Below are 22890 nucleotides of genomic sequence, written 5' to 3'. Positions count from 1 at the left end.
TAAATGCCCTGCCCTATGTCCTGTTGAGCCATGCAGACCTTAAAGGGCCTAGGGATAATGTGTATTTTTGCTAAATTAGCTGATGTCAATAAGAGCCCAACATTTGACCTCAGCTTTACTCGGCTACTGAGGTGAGAAAAAAAAGAGGGCAGGATTCCCATTCTATGGCGCGAATTTTAATCCTGAAAGCCAGATGCAATGCTAAAATGTCAAAAGTCTTAATCCTATCTCCAATCCGTCTACAACCAGGTTAATGATGGTGAGGCAGAATGCTGGCCACTAAACCACCACCAAGAGGCAGGTGGACAACTTAAATGTATTAAGGAGGTTGCCAGTTTGATTTCAATTCAACTTTTGAAATTTTATGCTAGCCAATTAGATTTCCCCGGATTTATGAAGATAACCTAGGTGAGGGGTTGTTGGGTTGAGCAGATACTTGTCTTTCTATTTATCTGTTCAATCTCGTGTGCATGGCTGGACAAACCCAGGATTAGATACCAGTTCACCTCAAACCCCTTCAAATCAATCACACTCCCAACTCCCCTGTTCCCACACCCACTCCACATTGCCCTGATCATTCCGACAGGCTTCTGATCTGCCATGACTACCAAGGGCTGTGAATTTTTCCATACCCCACCTATAGCCACCGACTTTCCCTATCCCCCAAGAACCTGATTTGCCCACCAGGCATCTAGCTATCTCCCAATCCCAACCCAAAGGCTACCCACTCTCCACACTGATCTTCTTCCACCACAAGCTTCTGGCCTCCCCTAAGGGCTTTGACACACACCCCAGGAGCCTCCAATCCCTCAGGCCACCATAATCTCCACCACCATACCCAATTCCTTTGATGAGATTCTTCCTCATACTCTTCCACACATCCAGAAGTGGACTCACCCGCACCCCTTGGGAGCTTAGAATCGGCACTGGAATCACCATAAAGATGAAGTTAACACTCCACAGAATGCGATGTAATCCTAACTGCAGCGGTTCCCACACCCCATCGACTGCTCTTGGTGGGTCAAGAAAGTTAAAATTCCCTCTCTTACCTTTATCAAATGATCAATACTCCATGGAAGTTATTTAAGGACAAATATGACAGCCCCGAATCTACCAATGAAGGCTCAACATGTTTTAACATTATTTGTTTCAGGAAGACCAATCAGTATGTACTTACTGAAAAAAATTAGAGCTTACAAACAAGTCTGTAACCTTTAAGGCCCAATACCCTCCAGCATATCTGTGCCTCCTGAGCTGCTCACTAAACCATTGGCTGCTGTTCCTTCAGCTGCTGAGGTCATACAGTCTGGATTCTTCTTGTGAAATGTTTCCACCTCTCTATCTTTCTTCCCTCCTTTAAGATGTTCCTTCAAATTAATTTTTAATGAAGACTGGTTGAATATCATCTCATGTGACTTAGTATCAGACATTATCCTCTCTGTATTCCAATGCAATGGTTGCAATCCTCTTGGTTTTCGCATTTTCCTCTCCCATTCGTCCCTAATCACACCCCCACTCCCTCCCTGAACACTTACTGCCCAAAGCCCCAGAGTCATGCACTGCTAACTGTGGCCAAACCCCTTGACTCAGATTGGACAGTGTCCTTGATTGAGTGTGGTATTCCCTGAATGACCGCAGATCCCCTTTCACTCAGTTAGGAAGTACTTTCAGATGTGGCCATTTGCCTTTGCCATGTCAGCTGTGACATTGATGTAGTTTGTTGCCGTACAGGAGTATATCCTCCTCCTTGACTGTTCAGTGCAGACATGCAACACAAGCTACCTGATGTTTTATCGGTGCTAAAAGGCAAGGCAAGGCAGAAATGTTGTCTGTCCAAGTAAACACAAAGTAAGTGAATGCTAAGAAAGCAGGTTAAGGACCTTGAGTTGTAGCCTATATAGAAGGACAAGATGGATGAGTGCCCTTGATGCAAAATGAACCGATTGGAATATTGCAATGTAAGGTGTCGGTGAATTCCAATGTTGACTGCTGAAGTGTCTTCAAAGGTAGTCCAAGGTTGACCACGATGATGCGGTGAGACTGGTATTTTGCCAACACCAACTCTGTGGACAGAGAGATGCAGCCAGTCACTGCCCATGAAGCATGTCAGCAGATGTTGGCGAATGATGGCTAACATGGAGGCCCAAAGCTGCAGACAACTCAGACTTTCAGGTTGGGAATTGACATCAGCTAGTTTCTCACCGATAGCCAGGAGAATTGTAAAATGCAGATAAATTAGGTGAGATTAGCTAATAATAACATGTAAATACATAGTAATAGGGTCCTGACTGCTTACCAGCAGGATTTTCATCCAGCTGATGAAACATTAAGGGAAAACTCTTTTTCTCAATGTCAAGAAATTCATTTTTCTATTGTTGCTGCCTTTTCCCAAATTTCCTGCTATTTTCCAAATGCTCAAATGCTGGTAAAAGTCTGCCACATGTATGTGATGCTGCGCATCCACCAAATAAAATTCAATCCAAAAATGTACCAATAAATTCCCTGATAGTGGGGACTGCCGATGCTGGAGAATCTGAGATAACAAGGCGTAGAACTGGATGAACACAGCAGGCCAAGCAGCACCAGAGGAGCAAGAAAGCTGACATTTCGGGTCTAGATCCTTCTTCAGAAAAAAAAAGGGTCTAGACCCAAAACATCAGCTTTCCTGCTCCTCTGATGCTGCTTGGCCTGCTGTGTTCATTCAGCTGTACACCTTGTTATCTCAATAAATTCCCTAACTTTTTGTGCTGTGAGCACAAAGATACATTCTTTTTTAACTGAAGAGCATAGCTATTTTAATGTCGAACACATGATTTGTGCAAACTATTTTGATATACCTTTGCTACTGTGTCACAAACTGAAATATAATGGAAAATCTATAAGGTGACAAGCAGTTTGTGAAAACATCAGATACTTTGCAATTCTCAATTAAATCTAAAATCAGAGAATGAAAACCTTCATTTGAAGTTATCTATCAGCTAACATTTTACACAAATGTTATTTAATGGCATAGTCTTTTCTTCATTGCCTCCGTTTAACGCTGTCGCCATTTTGTTATTTTATTGGTGGGTTGGTAAGTGAGCCAACGTATTCTCCTTACTACGAGAGGAATTTTGCTATCCTGATTGTGGACCCTCACCAAATTCAGGCAACAATCATTTTATGTTAGAATTCCTGCTACTGTGAATTTTTAGTTCCATTTGCAGCTTGGAACGTGGGGACAATTTAACAGCACTAACAGCAACAGCAAATGAATGTTACTTTCTTTAAACAGGTCAAGTTGTATTTTCTGGCTTCCTACTCAGTAGAAACTAGGGAAGAAGCACGTCAAAATGACTGAATGACTTGTGCACACTGTCACTGCTTGCAGCCATATCTTTCAGAATCCACTATATGGTCAGAATATCCACTGTCAAGAGCTTAAGTAGCACTTAAAATAAAGACCTGCATTTATAATGTGCCTTTCATGACCTCAGGGTGTTCTAAAGAACTTCATTGCTTTTGAAGCATAATTGGACACACAGCAGCCATTTTATGCACAGCAAGCCCCATAAATAGCACTAAAATAAAAGGGCTGATAATCTGCTTTTAAGGATACTGCAGAAGGCTCCTGTTCTCTTTCAAATAATGGTGGTATCTTTTACATGCAAAAGACAGCATACCCTCAGTACAGCACTTGATTTATGTACACCAGTTTCTGGCATGACATTTTTAACTCACAAACGTGACATGGTTGAACCATGGTTGAGAAATAGGGCTGAATTTTATCAACGTTGGAGCAATGTGGGAATGATGCCACAATTAGGACAATATGGTGAGAATAAAAACAATGAGATTTTCAATGTTGAGAAGAAAAAGTCAGATTTTCCACATAAGATTTTAACAGCAAGATAAAAATCTTGTGAGTGGACAATGATTGGTATCTTTGCATGTACTAAACCTCACTGTTACCCAGTATCGCCCTATTTATATGCAGGATGCATTTGTTTTTAGGCAATAGGAAGACTGGGTGATAACTTGAAAGTCTGAGCAGGTACCTGGCAGCGCAGCTCATCAGTGTAACCTCTGGGCATCCATCTTGGCCAACATTCTCCAATATCTCATGGTACACTATGTGGGCAGTGGCCACCTGCACCCTCTGCCCAAGGACAAAGGCAAAGCACAAGCCTCACCACATCATTATGTTGCAGTTGAGACTCACAATACACATCACCTCTTCAATTCTGCACTTTTGGGCCCCAACACCTTACATTGCAATGCTGTTGCCAAGACACTTCGGTACAGGCATCCATTTCATACATCAGAACAGGGTGCAGCTCAGGGCTGTAGCTTGTTTTCATTTACACTTTACACTTACTTGGATGCTCACAACATCTCTACCTTAACATTTTATTGCAGATTGAAAACCAGGTAGCTTTTGATGTACCATAGGACAAGAAGACCAGAAGATATAGGAGCAGAATTAGGTCATTCAGCCCATTGAGTCTGCTTCACCATTCAGTCATGGCTGATATGTTTCTGAACCCCATTCTCCTGCCTTCTCCCATAACCATTGATCCCCTTACTAGTCAAGAACCTAACTATCTCTGTCTTAAATACACTCAATGACTTGGCCTCCACAGCCTTCTGTATCAATTAATTCCCCAGATTGCAATTAGTTCCCCAGATTACCCACCCTCTGATTGAAGAAATGCCTCCTCATCTCGGTTCTAAAGGGTCACCCCTTCACTCTGAACCTGTGGATTTTGTGTGCCAAAACGGAGCAGTCACAAGGGTGGAAATGTTGGTGCATGCCATTGTGCTACCTCAACGTCATGCCTACAGCATGTGGTGGCCGCTTATTCAGCAAACACCCTGTATGAAACTCAACCAAATGGCCATGTCTAAAACTCAAAAGGGAGCAGACCTTAGTCCAATGAAGTGGTTTTATAGTCAATTAAGAGTCATTAAGCCCATCCACAGTCAGGAAAGTGAGCTGAATGAGTGAACAGGTAGTGCAGAGGGCAGGAACAGTGAGTAGCTTGGGAGGGTTGCGGGTGGCTGAGAGACATTGAGGGAAGGTGCTGCATGCAATAGTGAGAGTGGTAGGCAGTGACCCTCGATGGAAGTTGTGTGCATTGGCAGAGCCAGAATGAGTGTTTGATAGAAAAGCGAAGATGCACTTACCTTTATGGAGTGCAGAAGGTAATTAAACTTCTTGCAGCACTGCTGTACGTTTCTCTGAACAGCAAACGCTGCACTGACCTGGGTGGTGATTTCAGACCAGGCTGGTAGCACGTGAAATGGGGCTCAGCTGCAGTTTAAATATGGCGCCCACTGCATAAACATTGGAAAGTTCCAGTGACAGTGAGTATGTCTGCTGCCACTAAGCACACCAGTGTACAAGGGTGGCACTATGGAGGCATGCTGTGTACTTGATGAGGTAACCACCAGAGAACTATAAGGGAAAAGTCGTTCGGCCTCACAGGACAAAACCCTCCACTAAACTCGCCACCATGGCACTTAACCAAATTTAGAGAAAATTCAGCTCTTTTAAAATACAGATCTGGCTTTTTTTTTGATGTACCTAATATTTCTGAATGGAACTTGGGTAGGTTTTTGATGTCCATTCAAAAGTGGGTGCTGGTGAATGGTGTGATACCTTTGATGCTACACAGATACTTGCACATTATAACATAATTTAGAAATCCAGCTTCTTACCGTGGAGTATAAGGAATGGTTTGTGGCTTCATTTGATTAAAAGTGTAAATGAGTTTCTGTGCAGCTCTTTGCTGCTGAATTTCCTGAAAGAAAGCAAAAGAAAAGAAAAACTCTTCAACAGGGAACAGAAAAAAAAAATCACCCTATCAATACTAAGGTTAAAATCCTGTTTTAATACACTTTGATCAAACTGTTGAAAAATGTTTGAAGATTCCTTTGTGCATGACAAAACTCTAAATATATTTACAAGAATATACTGCATACAGAGAATACAGAATATTCCCCTTAGTAAATTTTAATCTGAATTTTGACTTTTATTTCTTCAATATCTCATTCAAAATAGGGTACAACTCATAAGAGCTGGAGCAGGAGCAATCCATGCGACAGCCAAAACTTGCTCCTGTATTCAATATGATTGTGGGCCACCTTTTACATGATCTCTAATAATTGACCCTATCCTCATACCCTTAGTCATTTATTTTCTCAGTCTTGACTATACCCAAGCGCAAAGAATCCCATGATGTAGAGAATTTCAAACATTAAAAGCTCCATGAGTGAAGAAGTTTCTCCTCATCTCAGTCCTACGATCCCTTAACTTAATTCTAGGTGGGAAAACAGCCATTCAGCATCTGTCCTGTCAAGAATACTACACATTTTAACAAGTTCACCCCTTGTTTTCTAAACTGCAGAGAACAAAGGGTTATTCCATTCAATCTCTGTATATAGGACATCTTTTATTCCAAAATTCAATCTAATGAACATGTTTTAGGTAAGGAGATGTAAACTGTACTCAGTATTCTAGGTATGATCTCACCAAAACAGCAAGACTTCTTTACTCTTAAGCTCCAACACCCTTTTAATTATGGCTTACATACCATTTACCTTAATTATTTATGATACTTGGATATTAACTTTCAGTAATTTGCATATGCGAACACTTGTATACCTACATTTACTGGTGTCTTACAATTTTAAAAATCTGTTTTTCTAACCTTCTTCTAAAAGGTGATAATCCCACATTTCCTCACAGATTTCATCATCTTCCATCTCTTGCTCAATCTTCACTCTATAGATAGAATGTAATGCCCTCGTCCTGACGGTAGGAAGAGCTGACAGGAGGGGACTTCTTCCACCTTCCAGCCTCTAGCTAATTAGGTCTTGGAGCAGGAAAGGTTGTAGTGACTTTTATGCCCAATACTCTAATTAAGGCCCTTAAATTAAGGAATGGTGCTTTTCAGAATATTATACAATTAGTAGGCACAGGAATATAGCTTCTGGCTGTTTCTCTGGAAGAACACATGAACAGTACCTAACAATCACAAACTGAAATGTAAGCAAGATTGTAGCCAAGGAGAAAGATGCTCTCTCCTATCACAGTTGTATACATTTCCTGGCTATTTTATATATAAACTGCTGAATACATAATAAATTACATTTACACCATTTAAGACTCGGACCTGCATTTTCTATCATGTGTGACTCTCAAACTCAGTCTAAATCTTACAAAGGGCCTGTCAGAAGTGTGATTTCATGGTAGTAAATATTGTGGATAATGGGATTATAATTGCATTTCTGAGGATGCACAGGAATGAAGATTTAAGCAAAAGAAATGCTGAAATGAATTGGTTTATGAGGCACACATTTTAAAATCAAAAGGGCAAAAGGAGAGGAGATTCCAGGTCAAGCTGTCACTGAAGCTGGTGAAAATTTTGGTGAAACTTAAAGAATTGGAAAAAAAAATGTAAGTTAAAGAGTAGTGTGGATTTAATTTTAGCAAAATTTAATTTACAAATCTGAAAGTCACCAAGGCAGATTTCCTCTTTGACGTTCTGGTTGCTAGGGTGTCTGCAATCCAATATAAACTTTTCAAAACACTTGCAATAGAGTTGTTTTTCAAAAAATCAAATTAACAACACATTTTGCAGCTGTTGCATTCAAATTAGATTAAATCCAAAACATCAGAAATCGATAATTGGTTTAAGGGAGAGAGATTTGGTAAATATCCTGACCCCTTTGCCGTAGTTCAATTCTGCAAAGTTCAAAATTTTGCTTAGTTATAAAAGCTAACCTTTTCTTTGGTGTTATTTTTCTATACTTTTATGATACTCATTTGGAAAGGTCCCTGAGGAAAAGGAAACAGGGAAAAAGGTTCAATTTAATCGTTTCCTTTTAAAATAATATTCTGCCTTCCTTCATGAAAAAATGTAGATCAGTTTGTTGAAAGTTGATAATCTTACTAATGATTTTTGTTGTTTTTCAAATACCGAAGAAAAGATGTTTCATGAAGTTAGAGAACAGATATGTAAAGCATTGGAAATAAAATTGTTTAAAACAGATTTTGGTTCTATATTAATTGGGAAAAAAATTCAAAAAAATGCATGCCAAAGAAACGATGCAATTGCATGCAGATGAGAAGTTTCTTCTGTCCCCTTACAAACAAGCTGCAGCATCATCATACCATATTCATATCGCTAAATGAAGACTTAAGCATTATTAAATTGTAAACTTCTAAATGGACAAATATGATTGGAAGCTCTAACCTATTAAGCTCCTCGGCAGAGTCAAAAGGACATTTTGAGCTTTTTTTAAAAAGTAGACAATGGTCAGCGCCAAATGTGCATGAACATTTATGATGCAGCAAGCAATTCAGCAGTTGTAAGAAGCAAAGTGCAGCATGGGAACAATTTGGATTAATGGCTCTGCCTTTCACAGACTTGGCCTTAAGCATTCAGTTCATTTGGCATCTTCCAAAATAAAGTGCTTGAGAAGCAGAGATATGAAACTTGCCTCTAATCAGATTGAGAGCACTTCTGTCTCTGATTTAAAATCACCATTAATGTTTCTGCAATTGGAACTGATGAAATTAATTGCTACAAGTTGCTATTTCAAGAACTCAAAGGGAAATTTAAAGCAACAATCAGATTTTATTTTAGGAAAAAAGTGCCAACTGAATATCAAAAAAAGATTAGAGAAGAAATAAACGAACACTAACAAAAAACATTGCCACCTGAACCTGATATAATTTTTAAATGAAACATGTCAGGCACAACTTACAGCGTTATGTATGTGAAAATAAAGTATCATTTAAAATGTAAAAAAAAAGCAACAAAATATGTAGTCTCTGGGATCAAATGGGAATGTTTGATTTCTGATTTAAAGACATTATCAGAATATTGTGTGGGACAGTGAAGTTTCTTCAAGGTTCATGAATGCGTGTGTACAACTGTGTAAGGGAGTAATTGAAAGTAGGAGATAGAGTTAAGGAGAAAACACACGACCAAAAGATGTAAATGAAATTGAGAGCTTTCTTTACAAGAAGCTTTTTAAAGAACTGGATTTCAAGGTCTGGCCACTACCCAAGCTATTGTAGCCATGAGGGAGAGAAGTCAGTCTTATGGTTAATGTCTACGGAAGGGACCACTGATGATAGTCAACTATAAAGGCAGGTTAAGGAGTTACCACACAAGGGACACTGAAAAGAAAATGTTTTTAGATTTTGAATTGCTTGTGAGCTTCTAGCAGATAGAGATGAGACTCTCATGTACAAAGCTTTTAGTGCCTGATTGAGGTATCCAGCATTAGAAACATTGGGTGTAGTGGGCTGCTGAGAAACACCTATTTTTCTTGTCTCTTCACTCTCTTAACTAGTGATAGTGACCTCCATCTACCCACCCATTCCTCCACTCCCCACCAAAGCCCCACACTCTCCCCTTCAATTGATTTCCAAGGCAAAGCTGGTCCTTTATATGTATCAGATAAATTCAACAAATTTAGCAAATTAAACAGTCATTATTCATTACTCTGGGCATACTATCAAAATTCATCATATCCTGAGACTAGTGTGAATACTTTCTATCCTGTAATGAGCAAAGGGCTCAGTTTCTACAACAGGTGAAATTGTAAAATTTCAAACCCTGTCAACAGAAAGGTTAAAGGAATTTAAAATTGTAACACATGTCCTTGTGAAATGAATATATGTGATCCTGAAGAAATCACTTGTTCATAGCTTAGGGATTACTGTTGGCAATATTAGCAGACAAAAACTTAAATATTTATAGGGATACAGATTAAATTCACAATACTCATCAGCAAAACAATAGGCTATTAAAAAGTACTTATATATAGTGTGTGTGTGCGCGCGCGCGCACGCACACTTGTCTGTCTGTCAGTAATGGGGTGGAGAGAAGTTATTGAGGACTAAGGTGGCACTTCCATTCTCTGATGAGGGTTCCCAGGATCTCTGGCCCACAACCAGAGTATGAGAGGTGTGGGGGGATGGGGCGCACTGGGGATGGGATTGTTGGAAATTTGTACATAGAATTTTTAATGGTTATTTTATTCAGTTATGCAATGTGGGTATTGCTGGCCAGGCCAGTATTTACTACCCTTCCCCTATTGCCCGGCGGGCAGTTAAGAGTCAACCACATTGCTGTGGGTCCGGAGTTGCATGTAGGCCAGACCAGGTGAGGATGGTAATTTCCTCCCCTAAAGGACATATTGAACCAAATGGGTTTTTCCAGCAATTGACAATGGTTTCATGGTCATCATTACACTCTTAATTCCAGATTTTATTGAATTCAAATAATCTGTCATGGTGGGATTCAAACTCAATTCCCCAGAACATTACCTAGTTCTCTGGATTAACAGTCCAGCAATAATACCTCTAGGCCATTGCCTCCCCTGCATCAGCAGCCCCTTTATTAGGGAGCTGAAAAACTATTCATTTTTAATGAATTCTCAGTGATCCTTTTCAGGGTTATATCCCAAGTTCCATTCCTGAGACTAGTTGGCTTTGGTCTTCTGGGTATATCAGCTGTCAAACCTTTCATGAGCCCTTTGATGGTCAGGAAGATGGGGAGTAGTTGCCCTAGGTATCTGGGCTCTATCTATTCTCCTCAACTAGAAACTCTATTCCACACAAATCCTTTGGAACTCTGAGGATAGATTGGAACCTAAAATATTTAGAGTATGAGCAGAAGTTACCAAGAGCATTGGAAATCTTTAGCCACATCCCCCACCCCTCAAAAATATTGAAAAGTCCTCCCATTCACCCTCAATCACTTACTCTCAGACAGAGATGGAGCACTGTTCCTTCACTAAAGATTTTCTGCCAGGTTTTAACTACTTCTGGCAGGAAGGACTTTATGATGTAAGTCTGCCCACTTTTCAGCACATCTTCCTCTGACCAAGTGCAGCACACCTTCATAGCCCGACGAAGACCTCCATCCATTTCTTCCTTGGAAAGGACATGGATCATGGCAGCCAAACCGTGCTGAGACCAGGAGGACATACTCTTGTCCAGGTTCACCGGTGAACTCTCCTCCAATTTGTAGATGGTTACCTCCTCACCAGCTGCACAGGAATATAAAATGATAGCAGTATCTTCAACATGTTAGCAACTGCAAAATGCAGTTGTAATAGTTAGTCTACTGACAACTTTATGGTGTTCAAAAAGTGTGTACATTTTCAAGCAACATGAATTAATTGCTCATCCAGGTACTTCTGGGCACCACAGAGTTTTACTTTACTCAAGTCCTGTTCAGGTACCAGTGAAGAAAACACATACCATCTATGTAAGGACCAACTGATGCATGCTGTTGATGAGCTAAAACACCCGTCTTCAAATCTATTGAGTAGCCAATTAAAAAAAACAAGTTATTTTTCAAGAATTCCTCTCTCCCTGCACAATGGAGAGGGGAAACAGAAGAAAGGAGAAAACAAACAAGGAAAGAAAGATTCACATTTTGATTTTAGGAAGAAATTACATCATTTTTGGCTAAAATAAGTGGAAATCGTAACATTGCAATAGGAAAAATAAGAGAAATACAAAATGTTACTGAGAAGATTATTAAGAATCATAGAATTCCTACAGTGTGGAAGCAGGTCATTCAGCCTGTTGGGTCCACACTGACCCTCCAAAGAGCAACCCACCTAGGCTCAGCCCCTACCCCTGCAACCCTGCATTCCCCCATGGCTAATTGACATAGCCTACATATCCCTGGACACTATGGGCAATTTAGCATAGTCAATCCACCTAACCTGCACATCTTTGGACTGTGGGAATAACCTGGAGCATCCGGAGAAAGCCCACGCAGAGACGAGGAGAATGTGAAAACTCCGCATAGACAGTCGCCCAAGGATGGAATCAAACCCAGGTCTCTGGCACAGTAAGGCAACATTGCTAACTACTGAGCCACTGTGCCACCCTTATTGGTTATTGGTTGGAACTTCTGACCACATATGCACTTTTGGTGCAAAGGAATGTCATAAATCATGAAACCACACAGCACAGAAAAAGAAAAAGCCATTACTCCCATTCTCTTGCTTTTACTTTGTAGCACTCATTTTCAAGTAAATGTTACATCCAATACTCATTCTACAAAAATAAAGCATTGTAGATAAATTAGGACTAGGACATTCACATGTGGAATCTTCTCAATTTTAACATCTCAGCAGAAGTACTGCACTTGTGTCCCAATGTAATAAGCTGTACTGTACATAATCTTGATCAAATGCTGTCAATTGTAAGAAAGTGCCAGACCTGTGCTTTCATTTAGCAGAACACACTGCCCAACAGGGCTGATCATCATTTTGTTCTCACAACAAGCAATCCCTGTCCCACAGGCAATAAGATCTTCAAATCAAAACAGAAGCATATTAACATTACCAAAGAGATCCACGGGCGTGAATGGTATTGTCTGCGCAAGCCTCATTAAATTATTTCTTTCAACCGCTGCAAGAGAAAGAAACATATTTAAAACAATGTTAAAAGTTTACTTGAGAAATGTCTTATTTTCCATTCTTCAAATGTACTTATTATTCCTTGTTGAAAACAAGCACCATTTCTTTAAGAGGACAGTTAGGCCAGCATTTCCATGATGAAACTTTATTCCCTCCCTATTAAGGAATATTTTTGCAGCTAATTCCTTTGATGAGGTCAAGCAGCCAGGCAATAGATAAAGGGGGGCAGACCTACGTCTTATTATTTTGATGCAAAATACTGAGCCATCATCTACACTCCACAGACACATCCTTAAAAGTCACCCAGTACCTCTGCATTGGAATACCTTTCCCTTTCAAACCACAACTAGCTACCTTCTCGTAGCATTACTTAAAGGCAGTCTGGCAATGGTTGTAGTGAAGAGTGCTAAATTAGACTTGCACTTGCACAGGACAGGACAGGAAATGGAACAAAAAATTATAATGTTGCTGTTAAATTTGGGTGGATTTCAAATAACCCAACCCTCACATTCTACCATGGTATAAACCCCCATACAAGGCTTGTAAATATGAGGGTTAATTCTTCTACTGTTCAACATATGTTCAAAACAAATTTTACTTCACTAAAACTTTGTCACATTTGCCTGTTAACTTTTCAAAATTCTTTCATCGAGAGCTATTGAGCGAAAGGTTTTCAAACCCACTAAAAAACGTACAGCTGACTGAACCATGCTGAAGTATCCTGGAAAATTCCACATTCAACAACAGAGTTTTGGTTTCAAGAAAAAGAAATCAAGTCAAAGCCTATTGGAAAAGCTAAGATTGTGGCGCAAAAACTTTAATGAAGATATAAAAAGGCATCACGATAAATAAGTTTGACCATGTTGTTATAAGATATGATGAGAAGGATTTTTCCACTTTGGGCAAGCACTGTCACTGGGTCAAATATGGATCCCAACCTGACACTGTGTCAGCAGCATTCATTCAACATCAATTTTGACTGGACTAACAAATTAGAGGACAGAGTGTATGCTTATTTAATTAATTTATCTAATAACCTAACTTAATTATGTGCATGGAAGGCACTGCAGCCTGCCATTGAGGAAAGCACCTCCATTTTGAGACATCCTCCTATCACTTTTAAAAGATTTGATCTAAAATATGCCACAGTTGCTTGACCACCATTGTGGAAGAGCAATCACTTTACAGGGTGACCTGCAGTCAAAGCTGCAACCAGTAGGTGGGGTTGTGGTGGGAGGTGTGGTTAGGAGCCTTACTGTGGAAGTACAGAGTTGTTGTGGAATGTTAGTCCCTGGTCTGCCATCAAGAGACTGACTGGGTGTGTTTGACGGGGCAGAGACACTTAATAGGCAATTAATTTCTATTTTAATTCGTCATGAGATGTGAGCATCATTGGCTGGGCCAACTTATATTGTCTGTCCCTAGATGCCCTTGAGAAGGTGGTGAGTTGCCTTCTTGAACTGCGGTAGTCCATTTACTGTAGATGGACCCACACTGACTTTCGGGAGAGAGTTCCAGGAGTTTGACACAATGACAGCAAAGAAACAGTGATATATTTCCAAGTCAGGATGGTGAGTATCTTGGAGGGGAACTTGCAGGTGGTGACCATGTATTTGCTGCTCTTGTCCTTTCTGATGGTAGTGGTTGAGGGCTTGGAAAGTGCTATCTAAGGAGCATTGGTGATTTTTTTTTTTAATGGCCCCGAACTAGCCAATCCAAAAATGGCTCAAGATGAGACAATGATGGTAAATTGCCATGCTGCCTGGCAATGCAAATTTAGGTGCCTGGTTACTGCTATGATTTCTACACCATAATATTGTCTGATAAAATTATCTAATTGTACTGTACTTTGGGCCTGAAACTTTTGTCATGGAGGGGAAAAGAAGCAATGCTTTCAAGAGATTTAGAAAGGAATATGTGGTGGCCAGAGAGATCATACCTGATTTTAACTCCCTGTAAATATATGGAGGTGGAACAGACTTAAAGGGCCAAGTGGCCTACTCCTGCTCCTATATTCTCTTTCTATTGAATAACGTTACTCTGGGACTGGCATAACATGTAGTTGAGATTTGCAAGTGAAAACACCACTATCTGTAGTAATTAGTTACTTAACATTACAGGGCATATGCATAATACAGAAAATAGCTATTAATAAAAAAGAAACATTAGAAGCTATACAATTTGATACAGTCTTGTGACCTGTGAGCAATAAATACTTAGTTTGCTCAACTCAGAATAGATAATGAAAGATTTAATGAATAGTGTTCGCTCTTCCTTACCAGAGTAATGGTAGTTCAGATCCTGAGAAGTTTTAAATGAGGTAACAAATCCTGAAACATAATGCATCCTGATTATCAAGAGATAAATATCAAGACAAGTACATTTCTCTTATTGAGTTAAGTTTTTTTAAATCTTACATGTTTTTGTTTAGTGAATAAATATAATGGATTCCAGTTGCTACCATTACAGGAGCCCCTCCAAATTGAACAGCCTAGGAGAAGACCTTGACACAACTGAAATATCAGCCCTATTTTAAAGTGGTAGGCAGGTATGGCCCAAAGCTAGTGCCGATCAGGAGAGTTTGGGAACTCGTTTATGTGAATTCTTCAGAAAAGTCAATTGATCTGCATTCTGGTCAAAAGGTAGAGCAAGTCATTATATTTGGATATGGGTAGGAACAATTCCTGGCAGCTGGTTCAAATGGGGATATGGCGTAGTAAGGCTGGGACAGAGGAATATTTGGCCAAAACGAAGAAAGGGAAGACCAAGGTCTCCACTTGAGGCCTGGAGAAGCAATCCAGCTCCTCTTTATCAACGCAGCTGATGAGGTAATTCGGTGATAATGGTGACTTAGACCAGAAATAATTCATGTTTGGAAACGATATTACTTCTCAGGAAAATTGGGTGAGCTAGCACAAGAGCAGCTGGACTGGTCAGCAGTCTGCAGCAATCTGGCTGAATTAAATAATTTATTGCCCCATCCAGGGGAATGGAACTGATGACTTTGCCCAATTGGTTGCAGAGGAAACAGCTGTAATACAGTCAGATTCAAGACCGCGTATTGCATAGTTCTACTTGGACCTCGCTTTCAGAAGAAATTATTTTTCCAATCTTTAACTCAACTATCTGTAATTTTGAGCAATATAGTCAATGACAAATCCTCAATAATTAATATAAAAATTGCATAAGTGGAGTCACTTCAAATACATATACATTTAAACATTCTAAATCCTTCCACTTACCATCAATAACACATGAGTTTGACCTGTATGGAGTGGAAGTAACAGCACATAGTCACACAATGAAAGTACATCAACAATTTACATGTACATAATGTACTTTACAAATTAAAAATCTTTCAGAACTCTTTACAATCCCAAAGGAAATTGCTTTTAGAATGTCTTTGAATATTGTCTTATAATCTCCGCTTTAGATACTGGAAGTAACATCGCACTGTCAACCCAATGACACTGAATGCACTGTCAAATTTTAAGATTGAAAGTATCTTCACAAAAAGGTTTGCTGAAACATTTCAAGTAAAATCAAATTCTGACAAATTGTAATAAATAACTTGGGTGAGAGATTTCCACCAAGCTGCTCTCCATGTGTGAGATATGGTAAAAATCTACATCTGCTCGTGTAAAACAGAGTTTCCATTGCACCTGTGGAAAATGAACATGGTGACAGCAACAAGATTCAGCCACAATAACTCCAAAAGTATCATAGTCAGGATCTGAGACACCAAGGCAGGTTCACAATTGTGGAAGGACCACTAGCGCTGTCAGAAAGGGTAATAGAAGTAGTAAAATTCATAAAGTACTGGATCTGTCCATGAAAAGAATATTAGGAAGATTCGTAAAATTGAACTCACTAAATGCACTTTCCAAGAGCCAGTACAGGCATAAAGAGTTGAATGACCTCCTCTTGTACAGTATCATTGATTTATTTTTAATTAATTCACGGGATGTGAGCGTCCCTGGCTGGATCAGCATTTATTGCCCATCCCCAGTTGCCTTTGAGAAGGTGTGGTCAGCTGCCTCTTGAACCACTGCAGACCATTAGGTGTAAGTACATCCACAATGCCAACAGGAAGAGAGTTCCAAAATTTTGACCTAGCGACACTTAAGGAATGGCAATATATTTCTAAACCAGGATGGTGAGTGGTTTGAAAGAGAACTTGCTCGCTGTTGTGTTCCCATGAGTCAGCTGCTCTTGTCCTTCTAGATGGTAATGGTTTTAGGTTTGGAAGGTGCTGCTTAAGGTGCTTGGTGAATTTCTGCTGCTGCTGAATGTCGGTGATGGAGTGGCTCAACTTTTGTGGATGTGGTGCCAAACAAACGTGCTGCTTTGTCCTGTATGGCATCTAGCTTACTGAGTGTTGTTGGAGCTCCCCCATCCAGGCAATTGGAGAATATTCCATCACACTCCTGACTTGTGCCATGTAGATGGTCGACAGGCTTTGGGGAGTCAGGAGGTGAGTTACTCACTGTAGAATTCCTAGCCTCTGACCTGGTCTTGTAACCAAAGTACTTACATGACAAGTCCATATTAGCTCCACGTCAATGATAACCTCAAATACGTTGATTGTGGGAATTCAGTGATGGTCAAAATATTGAATGTCAAGAGGTGATGGTGAGACGGTCTCTAATAGGAGATAATCATTTCCCAGCATTTGCGTGGTATGAATATTACTTGCCACTTGTCAGCCTGAGCCTGGATGTTGTCCAGGTCATATTGCATTTGGACATAGACTGCTTCAGTATCTGAGGAATCGTGAATGGTGCTGAACACTGTATAATCATCAGCAAACATCTCTAATTCTGACCTTTATAATGGAGTGTAAGGTAATTGTGGAAACAGCTGAAGATAATTGGTCCTAAGATTCTATTTGACCAGATTATTAACAGTAATAACCAAAACAAAAATAAGCAAATTAAAATGGTAGGTGAACAGTCAATAGTTCAACCACTTGCTTTGACTCCAAGACTAGGCATGGATACCATCAAAAATAGATTAGTGGACCATTACTTAATTGATAATTGATGCTTATCTGCTCTGATATAACTGACCTTTTGATGGATCATGCTCACTGTGGTTTAGCTTATGATTAAAATTAATTTGTAGTTGACTATCTGAATGATAATACAAGAATTGGTCTGTCCTGCAATCTGTTCTAGTAGATGTTTCAACATAAAATTTATGTAATTTATACCCACCTCTGTAACTTGCTGGGGTAGACAGTACTGAGGTGGAAGAATCAATATAAAATTGGATCAATGTAAACACAAAGCTAAAAAAGAAATGCATAAATAGGGAACACAGCAAAAGCCAGTGACTTACTGAACGGAAAACATTATGTTGTGACTGCTATAATACAAGGTGTACTTGCAATGCTCGGGAGTTTTATAGCATGTCTCTCTCAGGAGTTTATTTTCATAGTCTGAGCATTTGCAGATATTATACAGAGTTTCCTCATACGCCAGCTAGCTGCTGACATCACCCAATCCTCAGAGTCCAGCTAAACTGACTAAGTAGTTAACCAAACCAACTGCCCTGGTAAAAGGCAACAATGATTAATGCCATGCAGATTTGTCTTTCTTGACCTTGCTGTATCTCAATCATTGTTTACCTATTACCCTCAGCAATATCACCTACAGACATAGGATTGATATCCGCAAATAGTGATTAAAAATAGAAGAAATAAGGTCAGGTGGAGGGCACAAGCATTGGCACAAAGATAAGAGCATGAAAAGAGAGTAAACTGGAAAATTAAACCGAGCAATAAGTCAGTGGAAATGTAAAGGAAAAATAATTAAGGAGATACTTCATAACACTCAGCAGCAAGATATATTCCAGTGTAGAAGATACACTCGAGGAGAAGGATGCATCATTCATGGCTAAGTAAGAAAGATTATATCAGAATTGAAGCAAAAGTTTACAATTCCACGAAGATTAGTGGTAGATCAGGAGATTGAATAGAATATTAAAAACACCAAAGAATAACTAATAAAGTAAAATTAAATAAATCTCCAGTCAGATGAAATGTGTCCCAGGCTGAGAGTGAGGCAAGGGAGGAAATAACAAGCGTGTTGGCAATAATTTTCAACTCCTTTCTGGCCACAGGAGAGGTGCCACAGGATTGGAGGACAGCCAGTGTGGAAGTGTTATTCAAGAAGGGAGAAAGGGATAAACCAGGAATCTACAGACCAATCAATCTAATCTCAGAGGTGGGAAGCAATTCTGAAAGACAGAATTAATCTGCAATCAGAGAATCAGAGATTAAATAAGAATAGTCAGCGAGATTTTATTAAGGAGAGGTAATGTCTGACCAACTTGATGGAATATTTCAAAGAGGTGATTAGGTGTTTAGATGAGGGCAATGCATTTCATGTAGTCTACTTGGACTTCTGTTAAGCTCCCACATGGAAGGTAGATAATAAAAGGTAAAAGCCCATGGGATATAATTAATTCTAGATCCAATTGGTGAATTTGATGGAATGGCATGAAGTAGAGTGTAATGGTTGAGGATTGTTTCTGTGACTGGAAGCCTATGTGCAGTAAGGTTCTATAGGGATCAGTGTTGGGGCATTTGCTGTTCGTGGTTTACGTAAGAGATTTGGACTTGAAAGTACGAGGTTTTTCAATAATTTCACAGAAGATTTAAAACTGGTATGTAGTAAATAGTGAGGAAGATAGCCTTAGATTACAGGAGAATATAGATGGATCGGTCAGATGGGCTGATCAGTAGCAAATGGATTTCAATCTGGATAAGTGTGAGGTGATACTCGTGGGCAGGACAAGCAAGGCAAGGAAATACATGATGAACTGCAGGACCCTGAGGAGCACCAATGATCTGAGGGACCTTGGTGTGCATGTCCATCAGTCCTGTAAGGTTGCAGGACAGGTACATAAAGTGATCAAGGAGGCATATGTTATACTTACATTTATTAGCTGAGGCATGGATTTTAAGAGCAGGGAGGTGATGCTGGAACTGTATAAAATGCTGGTAGGGCCACAGCATATTTATCAAATTATGAAGGGAAAAGACAGGGAAGATGGGAAGGAACTTATCCCCTTGGTAGAGGGTTCATAACCAGGCGGCACAGACTTAAGGTAAGGGGCAGAGGGTTAGAGGGAATGTGAGGAAAAATATTATCGCCCAGAGTGGTGGGAATCTGGAACTCACTACCTATGTCTCACTAGAGACACAATAAATACTCATAACAATTATTTAGATGTACGCTTGAGATGCCAAGGCATACAAGGCTATGGGCCAAGAGCTAGAATATGGGATTAAAATAGTTTGGTGCATGTTTTTAACCAACAAGGACTCAGTGGGTTGAAAGGCCCTTTTCTGAGCTGTAGAATTCTTTGTCTCTTTGATTCTATAGTAGATGCATTACTTGTAATTTTTAATTTTCCAAATTCCCCTAGATTCTGGATAGGTCCCCTTGTAAAATAGTGACATAACTGCTCTCCAAGAAAAATAGGGAGACTAAAAGAGGAAACCGCCTAATATCTGTCAGGGGGAAGTTCTAGAATCTATTAATAAGGAGGTTATAGAGTTTTTTAGAATAGCTAAATGCGATCAAGCAGACTCAACGTGGTTTTGCAAAAGGGAAATCATGTTTCATTAATTTCTTAGAATTCCTTGAGGAAATAACAACAACATAGATAAAGAGGATCTTTATAAATACTGTGTACTTGGATTTCCAGAATACAAAGTGCCAGTTATGAACTAATGGTGTAGGGTTAGCATGGAAAGAAGATTGATTTAGCTAACAGGAAACCGAGGATAGAGATAAAGGAGACATGTTCTGACTGACGAGGTATAACAAGTGGATTACTGCAGGGATCTGAACCTAAGTTGCTTAGCAACCATATCAGTGTAAATGGACCAGATGCATGGCTGCTAAATTTACTGATAATAAAAAGATAGATAGGAGAATCACCTGGAAGTGGACATGGATAGCTCAAGTGAGCAGGCAAAAATGTGGAAAGCTGGAGCATGCTGTGGGAGAACATCCAATTTGGCAAGAAGAAAAGAAAAGCAGCATATTATTTAAATAGAATGTGATTGCTGAACTCTGTTGTACAGAGGGATACAGGTAACCTAATACACAAATCACAAAACATTAGTATGGATTTCCAGTAAGTGATGAGGAATGCAAACAGAATATTGTTGTTTATTCCAAGTGGAACAGTATTTAAAGGTAAGGAAGTTTGGCTAATTTTTGCAGGACATTGAGACTACATTTGGAGTACTGTATACAGTTTTGTACTGCTTCTTTAAAGAAGGGATATATCACCTTGGAAACAGTGCAAAGAAGGTTCACTTAACTGATTCATGGGATGAAGGAGCAGATCTTGTGAGAAAGCCCTACCTGTATCTAGTCGAGTTTAAAAGTCTAAGTGGCAATCTTGTCTGAAAATACAAGTTAGGAACAGGAGTTGGCCATCTTGCGCATCGAGCCTGCTCCACCAATTAATAAAATCATGGCTGATCTGACTGCAACCTCAATTAGTCTCTGACAATCTTTAATCTCCTTTGCTGAGAAGAATCTATCCACTTCTGCCTTTAAAAATATTCAAAGACATTGCTTCCAACACCTTTTGAGGAAGAGAGTGCTCCAAAGTTGTAGAACCCTCTAAAAGAGAAAAAACTTCTCTGCATCTTTGTATTAAAATGGTAACCATGAGTTCTAGATTCTCCCACAAGAGGAAACATCTTCTCCGTATCTATCCTATCAAGCCCGCTCAGGCTTTCATATATGTTTCATTCAAGTTGCTTCTTAAAAATAGTAGATTGCAATCTACTTCCCATTGACTCCAAAAACAAATGTGAGAGATTCCCTGGCTTTCCTGAAGGGCTGGCAGCCTCAGGGTCAGACTTTTAAGGTGGAAGTTTCCCGTTTGCAAGGGTCTTGTGTGAAAACTAGTCTCAACCTAGTTCAGAGGAGCACAAGTCCACCTAAAACTGCCACTAAATCAGCACTATTTTATTTTGACTACAGAATAAATAACATGGAAGATGTAACAATGCTGTATTAATGCTCCCTTGATATTTTGACATTGCAATATGTTGGTAGGACAGACCTGTAAAGCTAACTGAGCTGTGTCAATTTTACATTAACATTATCCACATCATCCCCATCATCCTTGACCAAGTTTTTGTAGGGGATAGAATTGAGCCCCCTCAATGAAGCTGTCAATAATGCTTACACTCAAATTCAGTTAGCTATGATATTAAAAGACTAACAATCAATAAGCTAACTGATCTTTTTCTAACTCCTGACGTCTTATTAGCAGAGAACAAAGCTGGGAATTTAAAGGTCCTCCAGTAGATTATTGGGATAAGTACATTTACATGCTGCAATGTCAAGTGATAAGACCAAAAGAAAATTCCAGCAGATACATGGAAACTCCACAACCTGCAAGTTCCCCGCTAAGCTACTCACCTTCCTGACTTGGAAATATATCCCCGTGCCTTCAGTGTCGCTGAATCAAAATCCTGGAATTCCCTTTGCTCACCACCATCTTCTTAGAGCAACTTTTAATGGGCAATAAATGCTGAACAAGCCAACAATGGCCACATCCCATGAGCAAATTTTTTAAAAAGTCACTTCATATAATTAAGATGTTTTGATAAACAATCTGAATGTACATATTGGAGCACAACAATTGTTGCAGTGCAGTGTAACTTAAATATGCAAGGTGGGATCTATTGAAAAATATCACAACCTACCAGAGGTATAAGAGTATCATATTACCTCATCCAAAAATACAGTCTTTCTGCTTTACCTATTTAAAAATGGGCTGATAATTAAGAGAATGACTGACTGAAATACTTACGAGGATTTCCTGCTTAGTTTACTTAGCAAAAAGGAATCTTTAGTCAGATCCTGAAAATTAAGAAATATCCTGGTTACTTGTCTTTTACTTTGCACAACACAAAGTAGTAATTCAGTGATAAAACTATCGCATAAATTCATCAGCAAAGCAAAAGCAAGATTCAGAAATGTTTGTAACAAAACAAAAAATATTGTGGGTACTCCGAAGGTCTGCCAGAGCTTGTGGATAAAGAAACAGAATTAACTTATGGGCTTGTGACCTTTTATTTTTCTGAAGCATCTACTTTTCTGTCCAGCAATGCTGCCTGACCTGTTGATTTCCAGTATTTTTTTTTTGCTTCAGATTTCAAACATTTGCAGCATTTTGCTTTTCCAATTCCATCATTTTCAGACTTTATTTCAACTTTTCAGCAGTGACAGTGTTTTACTTTGTCGGAATTCTTTTGTCATGCTTTGAGCACCAACTACCTAATAAATTCGGGATTAAAAAGACCTAACGATGTCAAAAAAAATTCTCATGAGAAATAAGCTGTCACTTCAAAAGATGAACGTTTATGTTGTTTTTGTAAAAATATGTTTCCAAATCTAGCATACATTT

The 22890-nt window shown here is 39.3% G+C and overlaps 1 protein-coding gene across 1 annotated transcript in view; it reads right to left on the bottom strand.

Moving 5' to 3' along the window:
• The window catches only part of LOC109928628 (transient receptor potential cation channel subfamily M member 6-like), a 172628-nt gene that overhangs the window by 6470 nt on the left and 143268 nt on the right, over nt 1–22890 (bottom strand). Inside the window, exons 29-34 of the mRNA XM_048593519.1 lie at nt 22294–22343; nt 15684–15706; nt 14721–14771; nt 12368–12433; nt 10766–11052; nt 5701–5783 (exon numbers count right to left, since the gene is read on the bottom strand). Of these exons, the coding sequence (XP_048449476.1) occupies nt 5701–5783; nt 10766–11052; nt 12368–12433; nt 14721–14771; nt 15684–15706; nt 22294–22343 (560 nt within the window). The remainder of the gene's footprint in view (nt 1–5700; nt 5784–10765; nt 11053–12367; nt 12434–14720; nt 14772–15683; nt 15707–22293; nt 22344–22890) is intronic.

The sequence above is a fragment of the Rhincodon typus genome, chromosome 3 (genome assembly GCF_021869965.1).
Source record: "Rhincodon typus isolate 14 chromosome 3, sRhiTyp1.1, whole genome shotgun sequence".
NCBI classification, from domain to species: Eukaryota; Metazoa; Chordata; class Chondrichthyes; order Orectolobiformes; family Rhincodontidae; genus Rhincodon; species Rhincodon typus.
This window is presented reverse-complemented; position numbering and strand designations above follow the sequence as displayed.